The sequence below is a fragment of the Carlito syrichta genome, unplaced genomic scaffold (genome assembly GCF_000164805.1).
Source record: "Carlito syrichta isolate Samal-C Ts95f unplaced genomic scaffold, Tarsius_syrichta-2.0.1 Scaffold301636, whole genome shotgun sequence".
Taxonomy (NCBI): domain Eukaryota; kingdom Metazoa; phylum Chordata; class Mammalia; order Primates; family Tarsiidae; genus Carlito; species Carlito syrichta.
This window is the reverse complement of record NW_007245732.1, coordinates 566,827-591,522: the sequence shown is the minus strand read 5'-3', so window position 1 is coordinate 591,522 and position 24,696 is coordinate 566,827. Positions and strand designations below refer to the sequence as shown.

The window sequence follows — 24,696 nt, the reverse complement described above, 5'->3', positions numbered from 1 at the left end:
GAATAAGAACATGTGGTGATATGGGCACCAGGAAGTAACTCATCTTATCTCAGGGATTTCTGGATGTTATTATAACTTGGGTATCACCAATGCTTCATTTTTCTCATGTTGGGCAAACCTGAGACTAAAGTGATGAATAAGCCAAGAGAGCCTGCCTTGGCATCCATAGCAGGATGATTTCCCTCTGCTGCATTGCTTGTCAAGTTCCTCTTCAGTTAGCCCATGTACTATCACATGGAGCTCTCGTGTTACTGTGCTTCCATTCACTTCTCTAAACACAATTTTCAGCCACCAAGATGGATGACTCTACCCACGAAACCAAGGAGGATCAAGAGACTGGAGACAAGGTGACTATATGAAATCAATTAGGACCTTCCAACTTACAAGCTTCTCGGAGCTTCTCTTTGTCATAGTGGAATCCTTCATAGTCTTGTAAACTGATTTTGTTCACTCGGATTCTCAGGCGATCTGGGACGGACTGAGGACTGCAAAACAAGAACCAAATGGTCAGTTACAAACGAGAAAGGAGAATTGGCAATCATGCAGCTGGAAGGACTGGGGCAATAGCATCTCTTCGTGTTTAGAAGAAAAGGTTCACAGTTAAACCAAAATGATGAATTCTTTACCAGAATACCAGTTATTTGGAGAGCACTTCTCCAGAAACCTAAAGTTTCTGGAAGATAGGTAAGAACACGAAAATACGCAGAAAGTACCTTTGAAGACCACCTTTACATCATTTATTTGCTATTAATTTATCAAAAAAATTAATAAAATCATGTATGTAGTCACATAATTGATGAGATGCAACCAATCAGAAATAGTGAGAGTAGAGTGGAGCCGTAAGACCCATAGGCTAATGTGCCCATAACAATCTAACAAGGTCACGGGCAGCCTGACCTTCAGAGAGATGGAAAATGATATAAAAAAGCCAACTAAGAACTCAGAAAGCAGAGGACTAAGATTGTAGTAGCTCCACACACCTCAACAGTCTCTGAGAGTACCTCTCAGTCAAAGCACATGACAATAAATGCTACCTATAATGGTGCCTCTAAGCACTCAAAAATGAATAAAATGTTTTAAGAATATAAAATGTATTCCCTTTAGGAGGACAATAAAGTATGTAACTCATTTTGAAAGAATTCAGTTGATACACGTTTAGGACACATGTTAATCAATTAAAGGGTAGAATATCAGACCTTCTGAAACATTCTGTTTTCCTCAGAATGTCTAGAATTTGATTCCTTGGATTTTCTTAAGTAATAGTTTCAAAGTAGTTTAATCTGGATTTTCTTAAGTAATAGTTTCAAAGTAGTTTAATCTTGGGACATGTTAATCAATTAAAGGGTAGAATATCAGACCTTCTGAAACATTCTGTTTTCCTCAGAATGTCTAGAATTTGATTCCTTGGATTTTCTTAAGTAATAGTTTCAAAGTAGTTTAATCTTGGGCATTAGTTGCGTAAAGTCATTTAGTTTTTATCACCATCACTATGGATCAATACATTTCTTCAATATATTAGTATAACACAATCTCTACTTGTCTTTAAATACTACCTTGTACTTGAATTTCATTGGTGGAGATAATTTTCTAAAATAAAAGCTTGCTTCTCAATTTTTATAACAAATGATGATAAAAATCACCAGTGACTAAAGTAGAAAGAATAGCATTACTTGTCAATTCATTTCTGGGACAGAAGTAAAGAAAGAAAAAGAAAGAAAGGAAGGAAAAAGACAAAAGAAAAGAAAGAAAGAAAAGGAAGGTAGGGCAGAGGGTGGGAAAGAGAGAGGAGGAGAGGGAGGGGGAAGGGAGGGAGGGAGAAAAGGAAAAGAAGAAAGAAAGAAAAGGAAGAAAGAAAAGAATGGATGAAAGGAAAGGGGGTTACTTTTAAAAGAATATTCAGGACACCACTCTCTACCTCTTCCTCAAACATACACAGAGACATAGTCATACATACACATTCAATTTCATTGCAACTCTGAAAGAGAGAGTGAAAAGTAATTTAAGCTCATTTTCTTGTCTACAACCTCGTTTTAGGGCAAATATAGTAACTCCCTCCACATGGACTCACACTCTACTCACCTAAAATAACATATCCATATCCAACTATAGATACATAAATGTACACTCATACATAGTTCTCTCTCTCTCTCTCTCTCTCTCTCTCTCACACACACACACACACACACACACACACACACACATTTAAACCATGACTATTTTAAAGTGTAGATATAAGTGTACACATTCTAAAGAGAGATGGTAGACAGGTAAAAATATCTGAGGTTCACTGAGGTAAAGCCTAGCCAATATAACACCTTAGAGATGAATAAATATTTCTGGGGGGAAATTGAAAAGACAGACTCAACAGCTGTATTGGTCCATCACTCAGAGTGTTTGTCGGGTATCTGCTTTGTATGAGCATTGTGCTGGACATCAAAGAGGCATTGACAGATATAGCTGACATGAGTGTTTAAGTTGCAATGGGAGATACAGTTTGACAGCCCAATACTTGGAGATACAGACCTTAAGTTAGTAGAACAGATCCTAATACCATACATACCCATAACATCATTACAGATAAGTAAACTGAAGTACAGAAAGGTGACGTGATTCAAAGGTCACAGAGCTATTAAGTGGCAGAGCTGAAAGTAGAGCCATGGGCCCTTCACACATCCGTTTTGTGTTCTTTCTATGCTCTTCTGAGGAATTCAGACTCTCTAGCCCACAGGTAAATACCAAGAGTCCCATGGATTTGCCAGTAAACCAAGTCAGGCAATCTCTATGAGGTGCTCAGACTTTACCAATAAACAATCAGCAGGGGGATGGTTAAGTAAAAAAGATAACACTGGACAGATATTAAAAATGAGTGTGTAGGTCTCTATTTAAAAGGAAGTTTGGCTACAGTATATTGGTTTTTTGGGGGGATTTTTTTGAGTTGGAGTCCCACTCCATTGCCCAGGCTGGAGTGCAGTGGCAGGTTCACAGCCACCCCAGTGTCGACCTACTAGGTTCCAGGGATCCTTCCACCTCAGCCTTCCAAATAGCTGGAACTACAGGCATACACTACCACACACGGCTAATTTTTTTACTTACTGTAGAGATGAGGTCTCACCATGTTGCCCGGGTTGGTCTCAAACCTGCGGTCTCAGGCAATCCTCTCGCCTCAGCCTCCCAAAGTGCTGGGATTACAGGCTTGAGTCACCGCACTCAGCCCAGCATATTGTTAAATGAGAAAAAGTCTTAGAAACTTATAGATGGCACAAGCTCTTTCAAGCAAGCTGAGGAATTAAAGAGCTTGTATATGCAAGAGAAGTATCTGGAGAAATGTGCAACAAGCTGTTCCAAGTAGTTATTTCTATGTGGCAGAATTTGAAGATTATTTTGTGTTAAGTATCATCAATGTAAATCATGTTTTTAAAAGAAATAATGAAGCCAGGCTCAGTGGCTCAACCTGTAATCCTGCGCCTTTGGGAGACTGAGGTGAGTGGGTTGCCTGAGCCCCACGGGTTCAAGACCCGCCTGGGCAACTTGGCAAGACCTCATTTCTACAATAAATCAAAAGAAAATTAGCTAGGTGTGGTAGCGCGCGCCTGTAGTTCCAGCTACTCGGAAGGCTGAGGCGGAAGGATCGCCGAAGCCCAGCAGTTCGAGGTTGTGGTGGCCGGGAGCAGACACTGCACTCCAGTCTGGGTGACAGAGTGAGACTCTGAATTAAAAAAAAAAAAAGGAAATAATGGTGTTATTTTAAAAGCATGTCAATATGTAAACAAATAACTCAGAATAAGAGTAAAAACAAAGACTATAGCAAAGAGTATTAGGTATTATACATCAGTAGGAAGGAAAGAATCTGAGTGATTAACAGAGTGATCACACAATGTTCATGCCAAATCCTTATTCCCAAATTTAAAAAGTCTGATAATTTTATTTCCCAGTTCACTTAAATGATCTGCAAAGATTGTAAGTAGCAAATATTTTCCTGCTCATATAGCAGATAAGGGGGAAGCTGGAACCACAGAATGTGGTGATCCATCAGACTCTGTAAAGGGAGAAGGGATGGGGCACAGGGATTGAATAAGCTCCACCTGAACTATTTTTGAGATAACAGTTGATCTAACGGCAGTGGGTTCTAGTCTTCTCCACTGGACTGGAGATATCAGGACTAAGACCTCCCTATAGGTGGCAGTTGACAAACAGAAATAAGATTGGAAGAATGACTGTGGACTAGTCCTTCCACCCCTACTTCATGGAGTTCCCCGACCATGGGGTCTCCAATGTGTAACATCTTTCTCCAAATCCAGCAGTGCCTGTTCCCTGTCCACACACATCTATCTCATGGGCTTCCATCTACGCCCTGATTCTCGTCCACATGCTATTTTCTCCAGGACCACTGGCCTCCCACCAATCTTCACTTGATTAGAACTTAACAGATCCCAAATTAATTCACACATTCTCAGTTCATCTCCACAATCATCAGCTGAGCAAGACAGAGGAAAACAAAAATTCCTATAACCACCACTTACTCTCCCCCACCCAACTTCCTACCTGTCCCCTCTGTTGCTCTTGCTCCTATCTTGTCCCAACAACCTTCAACACTTCCCTCTATCTCACCAGTAGCAGCTTGCTTAACCACAGTCTTCTGACCAGAGTATCTGGTGCTTTGTCTCCTATCAAACGTTGTCCTAGTTGAGGCCCATCAGCAAATTTAGGGCACTAGATCACAGGATGCACAGGGAAAACCTTCTGGACTCTTTCTTAACCCTGTGTAAACAGTAGTGAAGCAGCACGGCAGAAAGGTGAAGAGCTCAGGCTCCATGTTAGATTGACAGAATTTAAAGTACAGTTATTCCTGTGGCTGGTCAACAAAGAAACTCTCTGGGATTGGCAGTAGTGGAGGGGGAAGGGGAAGGGGCACACCTCGTCAACAAGGGTACCTACATAATGAACATTTGTATACCAAACCCTGAATTGTACCCCACGTCTTTAAAATTAAAAAATATAAAATAAAAATAAAGAAACTATGTGCTTCAGTTTCCTCATTGGTAAAGTGGAGATAAGACCAGCATCCATCCCAAAGGCATATTATGAGAATGATAATGAGTCAATACACGTGATGTGCTTAGAAAATTGCCTGGCACATTGTCAGTGCTCAATAGACACCATTGCCACTATAATAACATCTGAAAATTTTCCTAGGTGAGGTTCTGTCTAACAAACAAAAGCATCTGCTGCTGCCAGATAGTGAAAAAGTGTAGAGTACACAGAGAAACCGCTGACAGGACACTGGACTTCCTCTGGGGGGAAGCTGTCTCACTTGGCTGGTGCTAAGACATTTTACACTCCTGGATCTTCTCCCACCTGGTATTTTACAAGGCCAACTAGTAACATGAAAACAGTCAGCTAGCACACAGGGAGAAACGTGCACAGAGATTAAATAAAAGCTATATAATTCAATTTTGTACCTTGATGTCAAAATATATTAGTGTCCCATTAATGGCTGACTGAAAGTAGGAGATGACAAAGCTGTTCCGTAGAGTCTGGGGAATACCACGGCCATTAGTTTTCTAAAATCAAATTTTGCCAAGGAAGTTAGTAGAGCATAGAAAAGACTAACAACCTGGGTAAAAATATATATGCCTCCCTGCCAACACCTGCCCAAGCTATTCCCATACTGATTTAGGCTCTGTATCAGGTTCTAAACCTGACTTCCATGAAAGCTCTCAAGCTTCCTAAAAGAGATTCAGCAATCTGTGAACTTCCTTTCATATTGGGGTAGTGACCTCAGGACCTCAGGACTGTTGTCTTCTCATTAATTTCCTCTGCAACACTGTGATTGAGATCCTTATGCAGAGTGGAAGTTCATGGCTCTGGACTTAACTCCCAAAAGTCCCCCATGAATACTTGCACAAGAACTGTAATAAGCGCACCCCTCATTGAGTCACACAGGTGGGCTTCCAACAACTTCTGGCCCACAGTTCCCCTTACCCACATTATGCACACCTGTTACCCTGAGATGCTGGAAGGCTGGTGGACCGTCATCCCATCAAGACACCTTCCTGAACACTCACTGCTATTCAATTGGCACCCAATTCTTGCCAATCTCTGCTCCCTCATAAATGCTGCCAATTGTTCTTTAAAAAAAAAAAAAAGCGTTCCCATATAGAGTTTCAATTCATTAGGGTCAAATTCCTTCCTTATGCCCTTAAACTCTTCCATTCTTTTGATCGGTTTCTGTAGTACACACAGTTTCTCTCAGACTGATCAAAGGTCTTTTCTCATGCAGTCTTCTGTGGATAAAGTGACAGAGTCGGTGCTTTGGTTCCCCAGGGTCACTTTTAGACCATTGATTCACATAATTCCTTCTCTTGTTGGAAGCATGAACCATCTGGGAGCAATACCCTTTAATAGTAAGACAATATAGCACTGTAGATAAAGCAGAATATATAGTCAAAAAAATTTTAGTTCCAATCTAAACTGTCAGAAGTCTGAAGTTACTTTCTTTAAACCATTTTGACCTAAAAATTGGACACATCATAGGCATGTAGTGAGTGCTGAATGCATCTAAGGTAGTTAGCACACTCCTGGCAAATATTAAAGTTCAAAAAATAATGCGTTATGGTTGTTACTAATATTAGCACCCTAGTGCTTCTTCCATTTCCACAAGCTTTATATCTGTTTCAGTTCAGTTCTGGATAATAACAACATAGCTGAAGCCAGAGTTGCAGCTCTAATGAGCAGTTAGTAGATAGCAATCTTAACAGGATGAGAGTCTGCCAACATGGGTAGGGAGGCAAGATCAGAGTAACGCAGCCATCCACAAAATGTTGGATAAGAATGCAAGCGGGAACGGCAAACGTTTGCAAGGTATTTTACCTGAAGATGTTAAGAATGCAAATCCTGATTCACGTTGCAGAGAATATCCCTAACGTTATATAATTATTCCGCATTTTGTACCTTGTAAATATTCTGTTTCCATAAACATTTCTTAGATAGCTCAGTGTAAGATTTGTCCCTGTAACACTCACTGTGTAGATGCATTGATTTTTCTGAAGAACTACAATTTATCGGGCATTTGCTATTCATACAGAAAGAGTTGGTTTTCCTTTGTGAAGCAGAAAAGCATCACAGCTCTGTCTGCCTTTCTCCTTCCAGTCCTGATTTACTAAAAACAAATTGCCTTCTTTCAAGCAACCCAAATGTGACATTCTACCTTATTATAATCTAGCTATAATAATATACATTTCTGACTAATCTTTAATATAATTCATTTGAACTGGTCCTTATTTTATGAATAGAATTTTATTAAAGTATTAATTTCTAGTGTGAATTACAGTGTGAAAGACTTTCTCTTCATTTTCTCTGCAGCTCCAGCACCTGGCCTATGTTGTTTACAATAAACATTTTTGAGCAAAAGGATACTAGGAAGTCGAATTCCTCTGCAACTATTCATGGTTGTGAGACTATAGCACTGCTTGGCATGGGAGTATCTCTGGGCTGCTTTCTGGTGACCTTCCCTTCTGGGAACCCCAGGCATCACTCTGATGTGGTGGTCCATTTTTGTTCTTTGATCTTTCGATCAGGAAGGAAATCCATGCTGGGTTATGCTCTCACCTGCTTACATTTTATCTCACTTGTGGGATCCACACATAAAAAGAGGGAAGAAAATACACAAGCAGTAGATGTTCCCACCAAAAAGCTAAGTAAACTATTTCAGGACTACTAATTCTTCAGTTAAATAACAGTAGGTCCACAAACATCTATCACCACATTTTACATCAGCTATCAAGCTGGGTCTTTTAAAAATATTATTATACTCAGTGGCTTCCTTTAGCAACTTCCTGCTAAAATTGCTAAAACTTACCCTGGGACATTTCAGTCTGCCACTGACAGTAATCTATCCAAAAACATATCCAAGAAGTCCTCTTTACATAGAACAATAAAATCAATGTGAACAAAGGCTTAAAATGAATTTTTGAGACCTGCCAAGTTTAGAGAAAATCTTAATAATTCAGTCGACTTCTGCCTGGAGTAGGAAACAATGCCTCAGAAATCTGAAATAAACCATACAGAAGTCTTTGAATCCCAAACCAAGGATAAACCAAAATCACATTAGCAGCAGTCAGTCATGTGCTCCTGCTGCCTGACATGTTCTTCTGAAAAAGTACCTTTAGAGGTTGCTAATCTTTTTTGGATGGAATTTAAATAAGTTCTCAGTTTCTAAGATGGGAACTTGGGAGGAGACTAACACAGTATGTCAGGGCTCACATGTTCTTCAAGATAGCTATTCCTCCAGACCTTCCTAGATGATCTATAAGGTTGAGAGGGATCTTCAATCTCACCTAATTCAATGTTTGCTATTCCTGACTCCTGAGTACATCTTCAAATGGTTACTCATTCTCTGCTTGACTGTCATCCAGAGGTAACATACTAATGGAATTGGCTTAGTCTTTGCTCAGACTTCCCTAAGCATTTGCAAATTCTCCCTATAGAGTCTAAATCCCCCTCTTCATAGTTTGTTTTAGACCTTTTTACCACATTTTGGAGGTATTGGGCTTTAAGTCACAGAAATCATCAGTCACAGAAACCATCAGGGACTAATGGCAAAAGAGTGCAAGTGCTAAGCACCAAAGCTAGATGCACACATGAAATAAATATTTGCTGACTTAATGAATAATAGAGTAAAAATAGACTATAAGTACCAAATATCAAGGAATTTTTATGACATTAGCTGAAACAAAATTAATTTTTGAATTTTCTACAGTTCTTCCAATATACACTGGACTTATCATTTTTAGGTTTCCATGGAAATTTGTAATAAATTTCTATGCTTGAGAGGGAGGTGGATGATGAGAAATTATTTAATGGGTACAATGTACATTATCTGGGTGATTGGTCCTCATTCACCACTATGCAATCTATGCATGTAACAAAAGTACACTTGTACCCCCATGAAAATAAACATTTTTTAAAAACTAAAAACCATTTTTATGCTTTTGAAATGTGTAACAAATGAATATGTAGTAGAGTGGAATTACCATGTGGTCATTACAGACTGTCTTTTCTGCTTGGTATCACGTTCATGGCATTTGAGGGAAAGCAAAGTTGAAGAGACACGCGTAACGGCTCTACTCAGCAGAACCACGAAGCAGCTCGACAAGTACAGCAGTTTCAAAAGTTTTACTTTAAAGGAAAAGAGACAGACCAACAACCTTGATCGATATTTCAAATTCTTCTGACCACCACTTCTTGTGCAGTGAATGCCGTCACTCTTTTTGACTCAGTCATTCAATTCTGAGACTTTTATGTGGAGCATAACTTATTATTACCAGAGTCATTAATGTATGTTTTAGCTACTGAATAACTGATTGCTCCAGAAGCTCAACGTTTCCTCCCCATATGATGGCACAACATCTCCACTGTCTCCTTTCTCTTTAGTCATGCATTTTAAATGCACTTCTCAGTCCTCACCTAAATTCACCCTTCAGTAACATTCCACATCATGATTTGGTTTTCAGTTCAAAACACTCTTCTGGTTTCCCAGCAAAGTTTCCAGAAGCTCCTTCTTTCTTTCCCCTGCAATTTGTCCTCCTCTGAAGATTCTTCAAATATGTATGCTTTGTTGCCCCTTCCACTGAAAAGCCACAGACCAAGCTACTGTCATCTTGCACCTAGACTAATTGGGCTCCTTGCATCCAAAAATTTCATCCCTATGCAGTCATAAAGAAGGACAAACATATGGACTTTGCAGCAACTTGGATGGATTTAGAGTCTATCATACTCAGTGATCTAGCACAGAAAAAAAGAAAAGAGTACCATATGTTCTCACTCATAAGCAGACCTTGAACAATTATAATACTATAATAAAGGGACTGACAGTGGGAAACTTCCAGGGGAGGGAGGTGGGAATGGCAGCTGAGGGAAACTGCCAGGGGAGGGAGGGGCACACCACATCAACAAGGGTACTTGCATAATGAACATTTGTATACCTAACCCTGAATTGTACCCCACATTTTTAAAATAAAATTAAAAAAAAACAAAAACAAAATTTCATCCCATTGAACACTGTCTGATGTAAATGTTGAGTATGACATGATGATGTTGCTCCCGCCAGCAATCAAGAGTTACCTGGGGACAGGATGCCCACCTATGTCTATCTTTATTTCTCTCACAGCATGCATTTATTCAGAGGTTTTTAAACTCTTAAAAGTGGACTTCTTAATTTTGCAACGAGAAGAAAGCTTTTTCATGACAACTGACTACCTTCATCATCAGCCTAATCATGTGTGAAATGTAATGTGCATCACTGGCCAGAAGAGAGGTCAGTCAATAGAATTTGGTACACAGGAAAAATCTACCAAAAACAAAAAACAAAAAATCATCTCAGTGCTCATGCACCATATTGTTACTGTGCCCCCTTCATGAGTGAAGCTGAGTCTCTGACTCACTCCTGCTTAATATAAATGAAGAAGAATTTTGACTTGTGATGGCATACTATCTGCAAGTTGAAGCTTCACGAAGGTGGAATCTTCTGCTCTGATGTTTGCTAAACTGGCAAATAAAGATTAAATTAAATAAAGAACAAAAAGTTTTCTAGGGTTGGAGCTTTAGACTTTAAGTTTCCACTGACGCTCTTTTTATATTATTTTATGCTTAAATATTATGAAAATTGTACAAATAAACTAATGAAAGGAAAAGGAGAAGCAAATACCACAGGAAATATGAACAGACGGAAACTGGAGGTAGAGGGAACATGTACTTTTACAGTAGAATTACACAAATTCAAATTGCTTGAGATGAAGAACAATTCAGAAAAACTGGATTAAAAAGAAGCACTCAAGCCCTAGCTTTCATCATATCAGAACAAAATAATTTCTACTGCAAGAAGTAAATCCATGTAAGAAGTTTCCTGGTTTTTAAAAATGGCTAAAGAAATCTATCACAAAACACTAATCTGAGCTACTTTTAGCAATGTAGCTTGAAGTGGTGGAGACTTCTTTGACTGCTGATTGGAGAGAAGAACATCAATCACTATCTTCAGTGTTGTAAGGAGACATTGGGCTTTGACTAATGAGACATGATAGGACATTAGTCCTCAGTCATCAAAGTGGCTTTAGATCTCATGTGTTCAGGAAGACAGGCATTTTCTACTTCAGGTTTCATGTTCCATACATCAAAGTTTACATTTACTTACTATTTAAAGCACTAAAAATCTTCCCTTGGGCTTGCAATCACAAACTGTAGTATTATTCTGTTCTTATTTGCAGATGATAAACAAATACTTTCTTTACTGGAAAGAAGTGTGGAAGAACTAATACAGTCTGTGTAGTTTAAAAAGTGCCATTTCATAGAAGAAAACACTTGTGGCCTTTCATATATATCATGAAGGACACTGAAATTAGGCTAACAACTACTGGTATATTTGCTCACCTTCTAGTAACTGTAAATGCTTTGACTAACCAAGTGGTGGCATTTGAGTGGGTTTATCTGTGTATAACACTGAAACAACGTTTTTACCAAGAAACACCTAGACTGTGTGCAATTTTTAAATATTTAACACATATTTCATCTACAAGCCAATAGAAAAAAATCAAAAATTTAAAATTTTTATAAATAAAAATATCCAAACAAAGCAGTAGCCAAAATTCATGAAGCAATAGTGAAGTGAAAACAAACATGGCTGTCTTAAGGGTGTGAGAAATGATATAACCTAATTAGGTAGAGAAAGAATGGAAGGCATAAACTCTAAGCATTCCTGCTGAAAAACTACTTGATAAATTTTGTGGGAGTATAAATACACATTACTAGGAAACAGACTCAGTCTGGAGAAGAGGTCATGTTTTGTTTTGTATGAAGAAGATAAAAAATAAGAATTGGACTGACAATAAATGGCATTATATAAAAGGCATTCCACATAAAAATTTTATAAAGAAATTCATATACCTTCCAAAAATCTGGGTATCAGAAAAAAATCTCCAAGATCTTTTTTTCCTAACTACTAGGTAATTAATATTTTACCTTTCTTTGTTTTGACTCATTTTTTTCCCTCCAGGCTGCCAGTTGCTCACCAAGGTCCTGCACACTCAGTGATGAGTTACAACTGGATCTGGAGAGAGACATGGAACCACAATTCTACTTATCAACCAATGGCACTTGGAAACCTAAGTCTCCCACGAGTAGTTCAGAAGTGTTCTCAGTAGCCCATGTTTGCTCACCAGAAATCCAGAAAGAAAGAGTCAAAAGTCCTCTGAACCTGACCTTCTTTCCAATTCAGACAATTTAGTCAACTGGGTTCATCACCCTTCTCCAATTCCTCATCCAGTGATGGAGGGGTTTCAGATACTGCTCTTTTTGCGGGGACCATTCTTCTTGTCGGTTTAAGAAAGAATAGAATAAAGGCATATTTCTAGAAAAGAGTTTACGGAAATCATATAACAATTACTAATAAACAAAAATAACTTTTGCAAAATTTGATAATAAACCTGAGAAAAGGAGTTCCTCAGAATATAATTTTAGGAGTCTACTGATAAATTACTTGGATGATGAAAAAAAAACACAAAACAGATATTGTAGTGCTACCAGTACTAAAAGGAAAACAACAAAAGAGAAAATAAAGAATGGTTTTATTGATAACATCACAATAGAACTTGAAAATAATTTATGGCCCTTTTGCTTATTCTGTCTCTTTCTCTCCTTTTACTTGTCACATTAAAGTAGAACTCTCTACTGAGGCAGTAACCTAAGGTACTCGTAAGTCAAGAACCTTTCTTCAAGGAAATATATACAATTGTTTTACTTTTCTTGGACAGCAAAATAATATCATCAAGCCACATGATATGTTTATATCCCAATTAGAGGACACAGACCATCTTTTGTAAGAGCAGTAAGATTGAGTGGTTATTCTTTAAAACTAAATAAAACTACAGGACTCTGTAACATAAAGCAAAACAGTTTGGGATTTTTTTGTTGTTGTTCCATTTTTAATTCTTCCAAAGGTACTTTCATTTGAGTAAAATATCTTGGCTATAACTTTAGAACTTATTGAATTCATTTTTACAATTTCATTTCCTAACACAAAATGTGATGATGAGTTATAGGAATTAATTAAGTCTAGTATCAACAAGTATTTCCTTTTATTCCTTTAAAAACATACTCTTTCACTTCATGGATGTGTTTCAGCATATTATGGCAGACCAGTAAAACTCAATTGACTTGGTATAATTAAATTGAAACTCCCCTAGAAAGGAAACACACTTCACAGTTCATTACCATCTCAACAAAGTAATCCAAAATAAACATACTCTTGGAACACTCAAAACAAGCATCTAGATTTCTTTGTTATTGATATGTCCTTCTCATCCTGTGTCAGAAGATAATATCAGTTATTATTACAGTACTGGAATTAAAATTGAAATGTACCTTTTTTCTCTCTAAGTACAGTAAATCCATTAAAAACATTGAAGCTGTAATGGTGAATCTAAAGGTATTTGAGTTTTTGTTTTTTTCTGGTAAAGTCTATTTGTAAATAAACCTTTTATTCACAAAGACTAGCAAAATTACTACTTTTCCTTCCCATTTTAGTCTGTATGTATTTCTGTAGGTGCTGTGCTACTGTTATGATCATGCATTAGAAATTCAGATTTGGACAAAAATTTAAAGTGCATATTGCTCAACAACCTTATTTTACAGAAATGTATTTGGGTCCAGAGAGGTCAACAACCTTATTTTACCCATATGATTAAGACTGAAAATCTGCTGGAAATTCAAAGGCAATGTTCTTCAGCTCTTCTCATACCCTTCAATAAAAAACACCTTAAAGAATTAAACTATTGATATCAGCATTATACACAAAGATTAGTCTTGAGCAGGTGACACAAAAGGAAAAAAACAAAATTCAATCAAATTTATCCAGTATTATGCAATTATGTGCAGAACTGTCTGTCCCCAAAATTGATAAGTTGAAGTCCTAACCCCTAGTACTCCAGAATGTGACTATACATATTCAGAGACAGGGTTTTTAAAGAGGTAATTAAATTAAAATGAGGTTATTAGGATAGACCCTAATCAAATATGGCCGGTGTCCTTATAAGAAGAGGGAATTTAGACACAAGTACCTAAAGAAGACACTATGAAGATTCAAGAAGAAGATGGTCATCTCATCTACAAACGAAGGGGAGAAGCTCCAGAAGAAACCAACCTGACTGACACCTTGATCTCAGATTTCCAACCTTCAGAATTGTGAGAAAATTGTTGTTTAAGCCTGTGGTACTTTGCTATAGCAGCCCTAGTAAACCCATACAGATGCCTACCAAAAAGATGCAGTAAAGGAACTAACTCATTTTGTTTTAATACTACAACTAGTGTTTATAAAAAGATGCATAATGGAAGAATGAGAGGAATCTGACTTTTCACTTTCCAAAATTCTACTCTTGCTTGGAAATCTCTGCCAGGTTGATATCTCTGTTCTGGATATTCAGATCCTAAATTTTACTTCTCCTTGTTAGATATGTAGAAATATATATAACTAATTTTATTTGTCAGTTAAATTTTTATTTTAGAAATTTATTTTTACTTTAAAAATCCACAAATTTTTCTCCCTCCTATCCCACCCAATACACCAGGAGGAACATATCCTATACCCAGACCTTTCTGCAACCTTTCCCCTCTGCCCCCTAATCTGACTTCTGCAAGAGCTCCTTTATACCCTGCACACTCAAGCCAACAAAATCTGCAGCAAATGTTCACCTCACTTTTGAAGTGACCTTTTACTATACAAAAAGTGCTGAGTCATAAAGCTATTTCTATACCTATGCAGACATGAATAATTCATCTCTAAAAATAAATTTTAAAAGCAACAAGATATAATTGCAAATTTTGAGGGAGGCCTAAGTGTATTGTGCATTTACATAGGTGTACTGATGGTCAAGCTCTGGGTTGACTGTTGCTAATGCAAGAACCCAGGAGCGATTCCTCTGCAGATGTCAGCATGACACTTCCTAATAAGCCTATTTCCCAGTTTGAACACTATTCCTAACCATCCTAAAAGATTCTCCAATTATCTGACTGTGCAACAACTTATTTTTAACCAGAATTTGTCATTCTGAAATTTTATTATAACACTTGAACCACCAATCTATGTTCGTAACTCTCAAAATTGAATTCTAAGTTATTTTTCATATCTAAGTCTTCTTTAAAAGTTTATATAGTATGATTTGAATAAATTATATAAATCATATATATGTAAATATATACACATAGGGAAATGACTAAAGGCTATATTGAAAGTAGAGGTTGATGTCTCTAATGCTATCATCAAAGTAGGTAGCCCTGGATTTTAAGGTTAACTATCAATTCACAGTGTGTGATTGTAGGCCAGTTTCCTACTATTTCTTGTTCTAGTCTTCTCATCTATTGAAAGAAAATAATGAAACTTTAGCTTGTAAAGTAATTAGGTTGTTAAATCTGATCACTATGCAAGTGCTTAGCATAGTGTAGGCACACATCCTCTTTGGCTAAATGTAAAAATCTACTTGGGTTCTTGCCGACAGTAAGGTGAAACATTAACTAAGCTTACCAAGGCAGTACGGGCCTGGCCTCCCTGCTCAGTGACCAGGACCAAGAATGACCATATCTCATCCCACAAAAAGTCATGCCCACTTCATTTCAGAGTCCTTTGAGTCAGATTTTTCCTACAATTCTAGAGTCATGTCTTGAATTCTACCATAACAGAACTTCAGAGAGAATAGGCATTTTTTTAATATCTAAAAGCTGAAACATAAAGGTTAATACATGGTCAATGTTACACAGACAAATGCAGAACTCCCTCAGACACCCAAAACAGAAGGATGCCATCACAGAGAAGGAAGGGTTGCAGAATAAGAAGATGCTCCAGCTAGAGACTCATGGTCCATTCCTGATGCCCCTTTCCTTTCCATCATTAGAAAGTCCTGAATGAGATGGAAAGCCAGGCAGAGTGAGGAAACTCATCAGGAAAACTCTCAGAGCACAGGGAGGAAGAAAACCCACTAACCAGGTAAAAAGGGTAATGCCAAAATGAAATTTTTTAATGGAATAATCTTAAGCTAAAGAGCAGCATTTTAATATGGTTTATTTAGAAAGTAAATTACAAAGAAAAAGAGAGGGAAAAAAAAGAGATTCACCTCCCCCCAAAGTAGGGGAGCGGACCAAAGTTTAAGAAAACAAGACCTGGCCATGACTCAAAAAACACATGGCCACACCAGAGTCTAGTAAGGCAATGGCCAAGAGCAAACATTTTAACACTAGTTTATACCTAGTTCTGTTATATTCTCTTAACATTCACAGAGGTAGCTATTAATAATTTTTTAGAATGCCCTCTCCAGCTTGTTTTTGTACTTACTAGCTTTTCTATTCCAAATATTTGCATAAGAAACAAATTAACCTAATGAGCCCTTCCTGACCTTAGTGACACAGACCCCATCATCATGGCAGCAGTCATTTGACTAGCCCACCCATCTGCCTGCTGTTCATCACCTGACATCAGTACCTGTGCTTACCTGTCCTCTTTGTGATCATGTGGAACAGACCACCACCAGTCACCTTAACAACTTGTCCCCCAACAAAGATAAGATTTAAAAGCATTTAACTTCAAGCAGCCATTTACCATTGCTTTGTTAAACATGGCTCTTTGCACTATGGACATCATGTTTCCTAGCTTTGGCCCCATCCCCTTACATGGGGAGATGAATCTCTTCTCTGTCTCTCTAATTTACTTTCTAAATAAACTATATTTTCCGATCTAACTTCTGTGCAATTCTTTGCATCTTTCACATGGCACCGGATCATAGACCCCTCATCTAGTCTGATCTAACATTTTGGAGGTCCCACTGGGATTTTGATTTAACACAGGTTGTAGTCTAGACTCTAGTTGAGAGGAAACCCAAGTAGTTCTTAATTTCTTTTCTCTAGAATTTCCCATATAGGATATCAGCTTTATGGAGCCAGTACAGAAGAGTGGCCTAAGAGTAAAAAAAGGATGACATGGTGGTATGACTGAAGGTCAAGAAACTATAGACAGCAGGTAATAAATCACTAGTAAGATTACCAAGAAAATGCAGGAGCCAGGGAGTGAGGGGGAATGAAGAGGAGAAGATGGAGTTTAGCAACATTTTTTGCTCAGAAGTTGAGAGGGTAAATTGTGTTGCTTTCCAGAGAGCCTAAAACTAACTCTTATGTGTCACTATCTGATTCAAGATTAAGCAAATGTATTTCTTTAAATTCTATGAACGTAGCATTCTCTTGTTCCTTTAACATTATGACAGTTTTTTGCTTTCTTTCCTTTATAAAAAGTACTGCCTGCTCATTGAAATCGATCAGAAAATACAGATAGCCAAGAAAAAAATTATCTATAATCCTATGACTCAGAGATAGTCACCTGAGGATATAATAACAGCAAAAGCATGAGCAACAAACTTAACAATAATATTTGGAGTGCTTAGACTCTTTTAGTTTTGAGGTCCAGAAACTATGACCCAAAAGTTAGAATCCATAAATCAGAATCTGGACAGATTTCTGCCCCAGACAGGAATCACCCTTTTGGGAGCTGGGGCCCATGCATGCATTTCACCCCAAGAGTCTCACGAAGGATGGTGTATCAGCCACCAAGAGCTGAACTCACCAAGGCAAACCGTGTCTGATGGGTCATCTCCGCTACTGTAGAGGTAAATCTCACAGTTTACAAAGACAGACATATCCATTTCCACTTTGGCTACTTCCTGACAGAGTCCAGGGCATAATAGGGTGAAGTTTATAGAGAGAAGGAAAAAAAAAAGAAAAGAAAAGGGACTCTGAATAACACAGATAAATTTTAGTTTCTAATTAAAGGGCCAGTATTAAATAAACAGAATAAACAGAACTTTCATAATATACAAACTCAAGAAAATGTTAGAACAAAGGCTTTGATGTGAATAGTTGTAGAATAGAATTCCAGTGTTTTAGAGAGCATTGCAAAAGATCTCTAGTTGACTTCCCTGGCCAGAGGCATGCAAATGTTCAATCACTATGGTTTAACCTAACCTATTTTTGTTTTCTTCAGTTGTGAAGATCAAAGGTTCTCGGCTTTGTCTTGGTAGTTTCTCAATAATAAAATTCTTAAATTCAACCCAAAACAGAATCAAAAAAAGAATTGACATATCAAAAATATTTACCTTTCTCTTACTAAACTCCCTTTCTTCTTGGCACGAAACTCAATTTACTTTCATCTTTTACCAAGAAGCCTTCATTTATCACAAGCAATTTTAGAATGCTTGCAGTCAAATATGACAATTCAGACTTTTTCCATGGATCTATGTCTAACTTTGCCTTCTCCAAAGTAATAAGCAGACTCACACAATTTAGCATTGGGACACATCCTGTTTATGTGTAAATTGTAACTGCTCAGCAAGATGACATATCACACTTAACATATGTTGGTTGTGGTTCGGAATACACTAGTCTTTCTGCAGAGCGTTTTGTTGAGTTTAGCCTTGGCACTTGCTGAGTCACTGCAGTGGGTTAAAAGGATGGATACAGTCTGACAGTCCTCAGCTTCGAAAGGCAGTGAAGAGGTTCCAGTCCTGGGTAACGTAGGTAGGTGCACCCCATTCTTTCTCCCATACTGAATACAGCTATAAAGTCAGGATGGAATTCATAAAGCAGCTATATGAGAACTTTGAAAAGTAAATGACAGCAGTAGACTGGGGGAGAAGACCAAAATTTAAAATACTATCCAACTGGTGGTAAGCACCCCTTCCTATCCCTCCAATCAACCCTGGACTGGACTCAAAGGAGGACAAAGCCAGAGGTGGACAGCAGATGCAGGCACAGAGAGCTCTAGAAGAATGCTTGTGCTCTGGCTCTGGGAAAAGAAAAGATTCTGGATGCTGAGAGAAATCAGGAAGAATCTCCCTCACCTCTTGGTGGTTTTCTCTCTCTCCATTTTCTCACAGTCCAGCACTTAGAACATTTTGCTTTGCTAGCAGCAGTGATGACTAAGGTCTTTGGGCACCTGAAATTATGTAGGCCAGGAGGCTGAGTGGGATAAATCATCATAGCTTCTTCTTTTTTTTTTAATAGTGTGGTTCCATTTATATGACATGTTCAAGAAAAGACAACTCTACAGAGATAGTAGATTAGAGATTTCCTGGAGTTGAGGGTAGGAACGGGATTAACAGTAAATGGGGCACAGGTGTTCTCACCGGGATGATGAAAATATTCTAAAACTGATTTATGGCAATGGTTACACAACTTGGTGAATTTGCCAAACATTACTGAATTGTATAATCAGAGTGAAATGTGATATATGCCTCAATAGAGTTGTAAAAACAAAAGGTTGAAATAGATATGTCTTTACAAAACAGGTGTTATTTTACTCTTACATAGTGCTCTGCCTTTAGAAAGGACTTTAACTTGCATTACTCTATTTGATCCCCATAAGTACCATGTGAAGTAGACAGAGTAAGGACCATGCTCTTTGGAGGAAAAAAAAAATCATGTTCAGATTAGCCCACAGATACTGCTACTGCTAGTAAATAAAGCAACCCAAGCCTAGCTGCAAAACACAGCTAACTCAATAAATGTGATGGTGAAAATGTGCCAACACTTCAAGTTTCCAGGAATAATTACCAGTGGTCACATGATAACTGTATATTTATGATCAGGGGCTTTGCCCTTCAAGGGCCGCTGCTTTTCAAAGTTCTTTAACTTTTTAAATAAATGTACACTTAAAAAATCTGACCCAAAAAAATGCTTGTTTTCCCTTACATAGTCTGGCTAAAAGTGATATCATTATGGATATACACAAATTCCCTCAAATAAGAAGTTTTCTTTTCAGTAGCTCATAAAATGCCCAGCACACATTGGGATTCAAGAAATGCTTCTTATTTTTATGAAAAATAATTGCAAAATTTTTAAGAATTTATTTGGACATATTCTAAATGCATCCAGCATTTCATTTTGTATAGAAAAACTGGAAAGAAATGACAGAAAATAAAATTCAAACCATAAGCCATATAAAAAAATTTTTTTAGTGGGCAGGGAAGGGAAGATGGTTAATTTTTGGTAACCATTTTGCTAAAAAGTATAAAAGGCTGCTTGCATCTGTGGTGTCCACAGGCTTTTTCAGGACGAGGCCCACATGACCAACAAGCATTTTCTCACAGCTTTCTCTAGTCTATACTAAGTTTAGAGAATTGCAATAGGAAAGAATTGGTTCTGTGCATAAAATCCTGTGTCTTCCTTTTTCTCTTTCTGACATGTCATTGCTTGACCTGGGACATGCATACAGTTGCATGCAACAGAGTGAGTTAACTAAAGTCTTAGCTTTCTGGATGAAGGACTCCAAAATGGAGCCCCAGGAAGCCAGAAACTAGCAGGGATAACACCAAAGAGGGAGGAGCTCAGAAAACAACTCCATCAAGATATTTATGGAATCTCAGGGGTTCGTGTCTAGTTTGCAAATACATGAATCTAGCCCTAAACATCATACCATAGACTTTAGAAATTGAACTATAGGGTAGATTCCCACCTAGATCCCATGCTGGCAACTTAGTGATTCATATGCCAGACAGATATGAATACTAATGTAAAGGCTTTGAAAACAAAACTAACACTGTAACCAAGATCCTTAGAATGTTAGACAGAAATTGTAGCCCAAACTAAGCTAATTGCCCACCAAAGCAAAAGCAAAAAAAAAAAAAAAAAAAAAAAAAATTAGATTCTACTTTAAGGAACTAGAAAAAAGAAAAGCAAAATAAACCCAAAGCAAACAGAAGGGAGGAAATAATAAAGGGCAGAAATCAATGAAATTGCAAGTGGAAAAATAATTAAGAAAATTAATGAAACAAAAGCCAACGCTTCAAAAGAATTAATAAAATTAATAGACCTTTTCCAGAATTAACAAAGAAGAGAAAAGACGCAAAGTACTACTATCAGGAATGAGCGAGAACTTTCACTACAGACCCCACAGATATGAAAGTATAAGGAAATACTATCAATAATTCTGCATACATTAATCAACAACTTGGATAACACGGACCAATTCCTCAAAAACTTCAAATAGCTATGAAAAAACTAAAACTCACCTATGGTGAGATAAATAGGAGTCCTAAAACTCCTAAAGGAACTGGATTTATAGTTTAAAAAGGAAAAAACAAAATCGAAGCCACAGATAGTTTCATTGGCAAATTCTAACAAACAGTTAACGAATAAATAATACCGTAATCTTTTCCAGACAGTCCTGAAAAAATACTTCAACAAAAATCTACAACTAACAACCAACCTAATGGCGAAAACAGAGTGCTTTCCCCCATCCTTGCTGCCTATTAGAAGCAAGACAACGATGTTTATTCTTACCACACTTATTCAATATCATACCAGAAATCTTAGCCAGTACAATAATGCAAAAGAAGGAAAGAAAAGGCATACAGATTGGATAGAAAGAAATAAAGCTATTCCTATTCACAGATATGCTTGACTATGTAAAAAATCCTGAAGATGTTACCAAATTCCTAGAACTAAAAGGTGAATTTAGTAAGGTCACAGGATACAAGGTCAACACACAAAAATCCATAGTATTTCCATATATTAGCAATGAGCAATTAGAAACTAACATTTTGAAAACATACCAAAAAAATAAAAATATTACTTACAATAACTCCAAAAACATGAAATACGTAGGTACAAATCTAACAAGATATGTACAAAATCTGTATGCTGAAAACTATCAAACAATGATGGATAAAACCAAAAAAAATGAAGAGACATACAGAATTCATAGACTGAAGTTTAAAACCAGTAAAAATGTCAATATTATTCAAGTTGATCTAAAAATTCAATATAATTTTAGTCAAAGTTCTAGTAGGATATTTGGAAACATAAGCAACCTGATTTTAAAAACTTATATGGAAAGAGTAAGAAACTCAAATAGCCATGACAGTTTTGAACATGAAGAATAAATTTGGCAGAATATCACAACCAGGTTTTAAGAGTCTGACTGTGGGCAACCCCTTCAGGTCTCCTCCCACTGTGGGAACTTTTCTGTCTTCTCAATAAATCCTGCTTTCAAAAAAAAAAAAAGAGTCTGGCTGTACCTTTATAGAGGTACTATACTCAAAAGAATATGATACAGGCATAGGCATAAACCCATATATCAATGGCACAGAAGAGAGTCTGGATATAGATCCATATGTGTATGTCTGAGTGGGGCAAGGGGGTGTACAGCTGCCCCTCCATTTCTGCAGGCTCTACATTCACAGATTCAACCAGTCATAGATGGAAAATATTAGAAGAAAAAAAAAAGGATGGTTGCATCTGTACTGAACATGTACAGACTTTTTTAATTATCATTATTCCCTAAACAATGCAACATAACAATTATTTACATAATATGTACATTGGATTAGGTGTTTTAAATAAGCTAGAGGTGATTTAAAGTATACATAAGGATATGTGTAGGTCATATGCATCATTTTATATCAGGGACTTGAGCATCTGCAGATTTTGGTATCTACAGGGAGTCTTGGAACCAGTCCTTCACATACCAAAGGAAGACTGTATAAACATCCAATTGATTTTTGACAAAGTTGTAAAGTCAAGTGAATGTAAAAAAGCAACCAAAAAGATGATCTTTTCACAAATGGTGCTGAACCATTAGACATCCATATGGGGGAAAAAAAATTAACTTGAACCCAAATACCACATCTTATACAAAAATCAAACCAAAACAGAACATAGACCTAAATGCAAAATTTTTAAAAAGACATAAAATTTTTCAGAGAAAGCTAAGGAGAAAATATTCCTAACCTGGGATTAGACACAGATTGTTTGAACATAACACCAAAAACACAGCATTATATTTAAAAATTCATAATTTGGATTTTATCAAAAGTTTTTGTTCTACAAAAGGGACCATCAAGAGAATAAAAAGACTACATTTATAATGGGAGAAACTATTTGCAAAGCACATATCCAGCAAAGGTGTTAAGTATGACAAACTCTCAAAACTCAACAAGAAGAAAGCAGCCTAATTCACAAATGAGCAAAAGACTTGAAGATGTGCTTCACCAAAGAATATATAATAGATGGCAAATAAGCACATAGAAGTTGTTCAACACCATCAGCCATTTGGAAAAGGCAAATTAAAACTATGGATGTGATACCACTACACTCCCATAAGAATGATTAATACTTAACAGCACTGACATTACCAATTGCTAACAGGGATGTGGAGCAACTAGAACTATCATTCATTGCTGGTGAAAATGCAAATGGGCACAATCACTGGAAAACAGTTTGTCAATTTCTTATGAAAGTAAACGTACACTTACCATATGACCCAGCAATCTCATTCCTAGATGTTTAACCTAGAGAAATGAAAACTTATGTTTACACAAAACCTGTTCATTAATATTTATAGCAGCTCTACTCATAATCACCCCAAACTGGAAGGATAATCCTGATATTCTTCAAGGTGCAAATGGTTAAACAAACTAAGACATCCATACAATGGAATATAGCTCAGCGATAAAAAGGGACAAATGGTTAATAGACAAAACAACTTGGATATACCTCAAGGCTATAATGTTCGGTCAAAGAAGTCAGCTACAATAGGTTACATATTGCATAATTCCATTTATTTAGCATTCTCAAAAATACAAATCTATAATGATCAGTAGTTGCTAGAGGCTGGGACATGGGAGGGTGTGACTACAATGGGATAGATCTGTATCCTAATTATGATGATGGCCATATGAATCTATATATGTCTTAAAACCACATGAATCTGCAAACAAGAAAAGTCAATTTGACTATGTTATTTATAAATATTAAAAATAGTCAATAAGAAGTCATTCCTATGGAAATACAATCAGAATTGCTACTTGGATGCTTGTCCCATTGCACTATAATTGTACTGCTGTGTCCATTTCTCCCAGGTAGAATCCTTAGCTTTCTGACCTCTGCATCCCCAATATCCCACAGGGTATCTGGTATCTGAAGAAATACTCAATAATATTTGTGAAAAAATTTTTAAATATGAGTGAATTAAGCATAAATGGCTCACATTATTTCATTTTGATGAAGAAAGAGCAGTAAGGAAATGGAATGTAATAAGAGATAGTTACTAAAAGGTAAAAGAGTTTTAGAAAGACAATTTCCTACAGTTTTTTTTTTTTTCATTAATTAAATAGGAACTGGTACTTGAAGCATTTAGCATAACTATTCACGATTTATAAAATGTAGTGTTTAGCCGGACTCGGTGGCTCAGCCTGTAATCCCACGCCTTTGGTAGGCTGAGGTGAGTGGATTGCCTGAGCCTGCGGGCTCGAGACCCGCCTGGGTAGCAAGACCTCATCTCTACAATAAATAAAAGAATCAGCCAGGCACGGTAGCGCATGCCTGTAATTCTGGCTACTCGGAAGGCTGAGGCGGAAGGATCGCCGGAGCTCAGCAGGCGAGGCTGCGGTGGCCAGGAGCAGCCACTGCACTCCAGTCTGGGCAACAGAGTGAGACTCCAACTCAAAAAAAAAAAAAAAAAAAAAATATATATATATAGAGAGAGAGAGAGAAAGAGAGAGAGAGAGAGTGTTTGCATGTGTTCTTCAATGAGGTCTTTATTATGAAGTCACTTCATTATAAAGAATTGTACAGGATTTGTAGAGAAACAGTCTATTTGCTTTATTTTTTCCT

The 24,696-nt window shown here is 37.1% G+C and overlaps 1 protein-coding gene across 1 annotated transcript in view; it reads right to left on the bottom strand.

Moving 5' to 3' along the window:
* Window positions 1-24,696, bottom strand: part of DGKI (diacylglycerol kinase iota) — a 237,482-nt gene that overhangs the window by 125,120 nt on the left and 87,666 nt on the right. Inside the window, exon 14 of the mRNA XM_021710904.1 lies at window positions 385-485. Within this exon, the coding sequence (XP_021566579.1) occupies window positions 385-485 (101 nt within the window). The remainder of the gene's footprint in view (window positions 1-384; window positions 486-24,696) is intronic.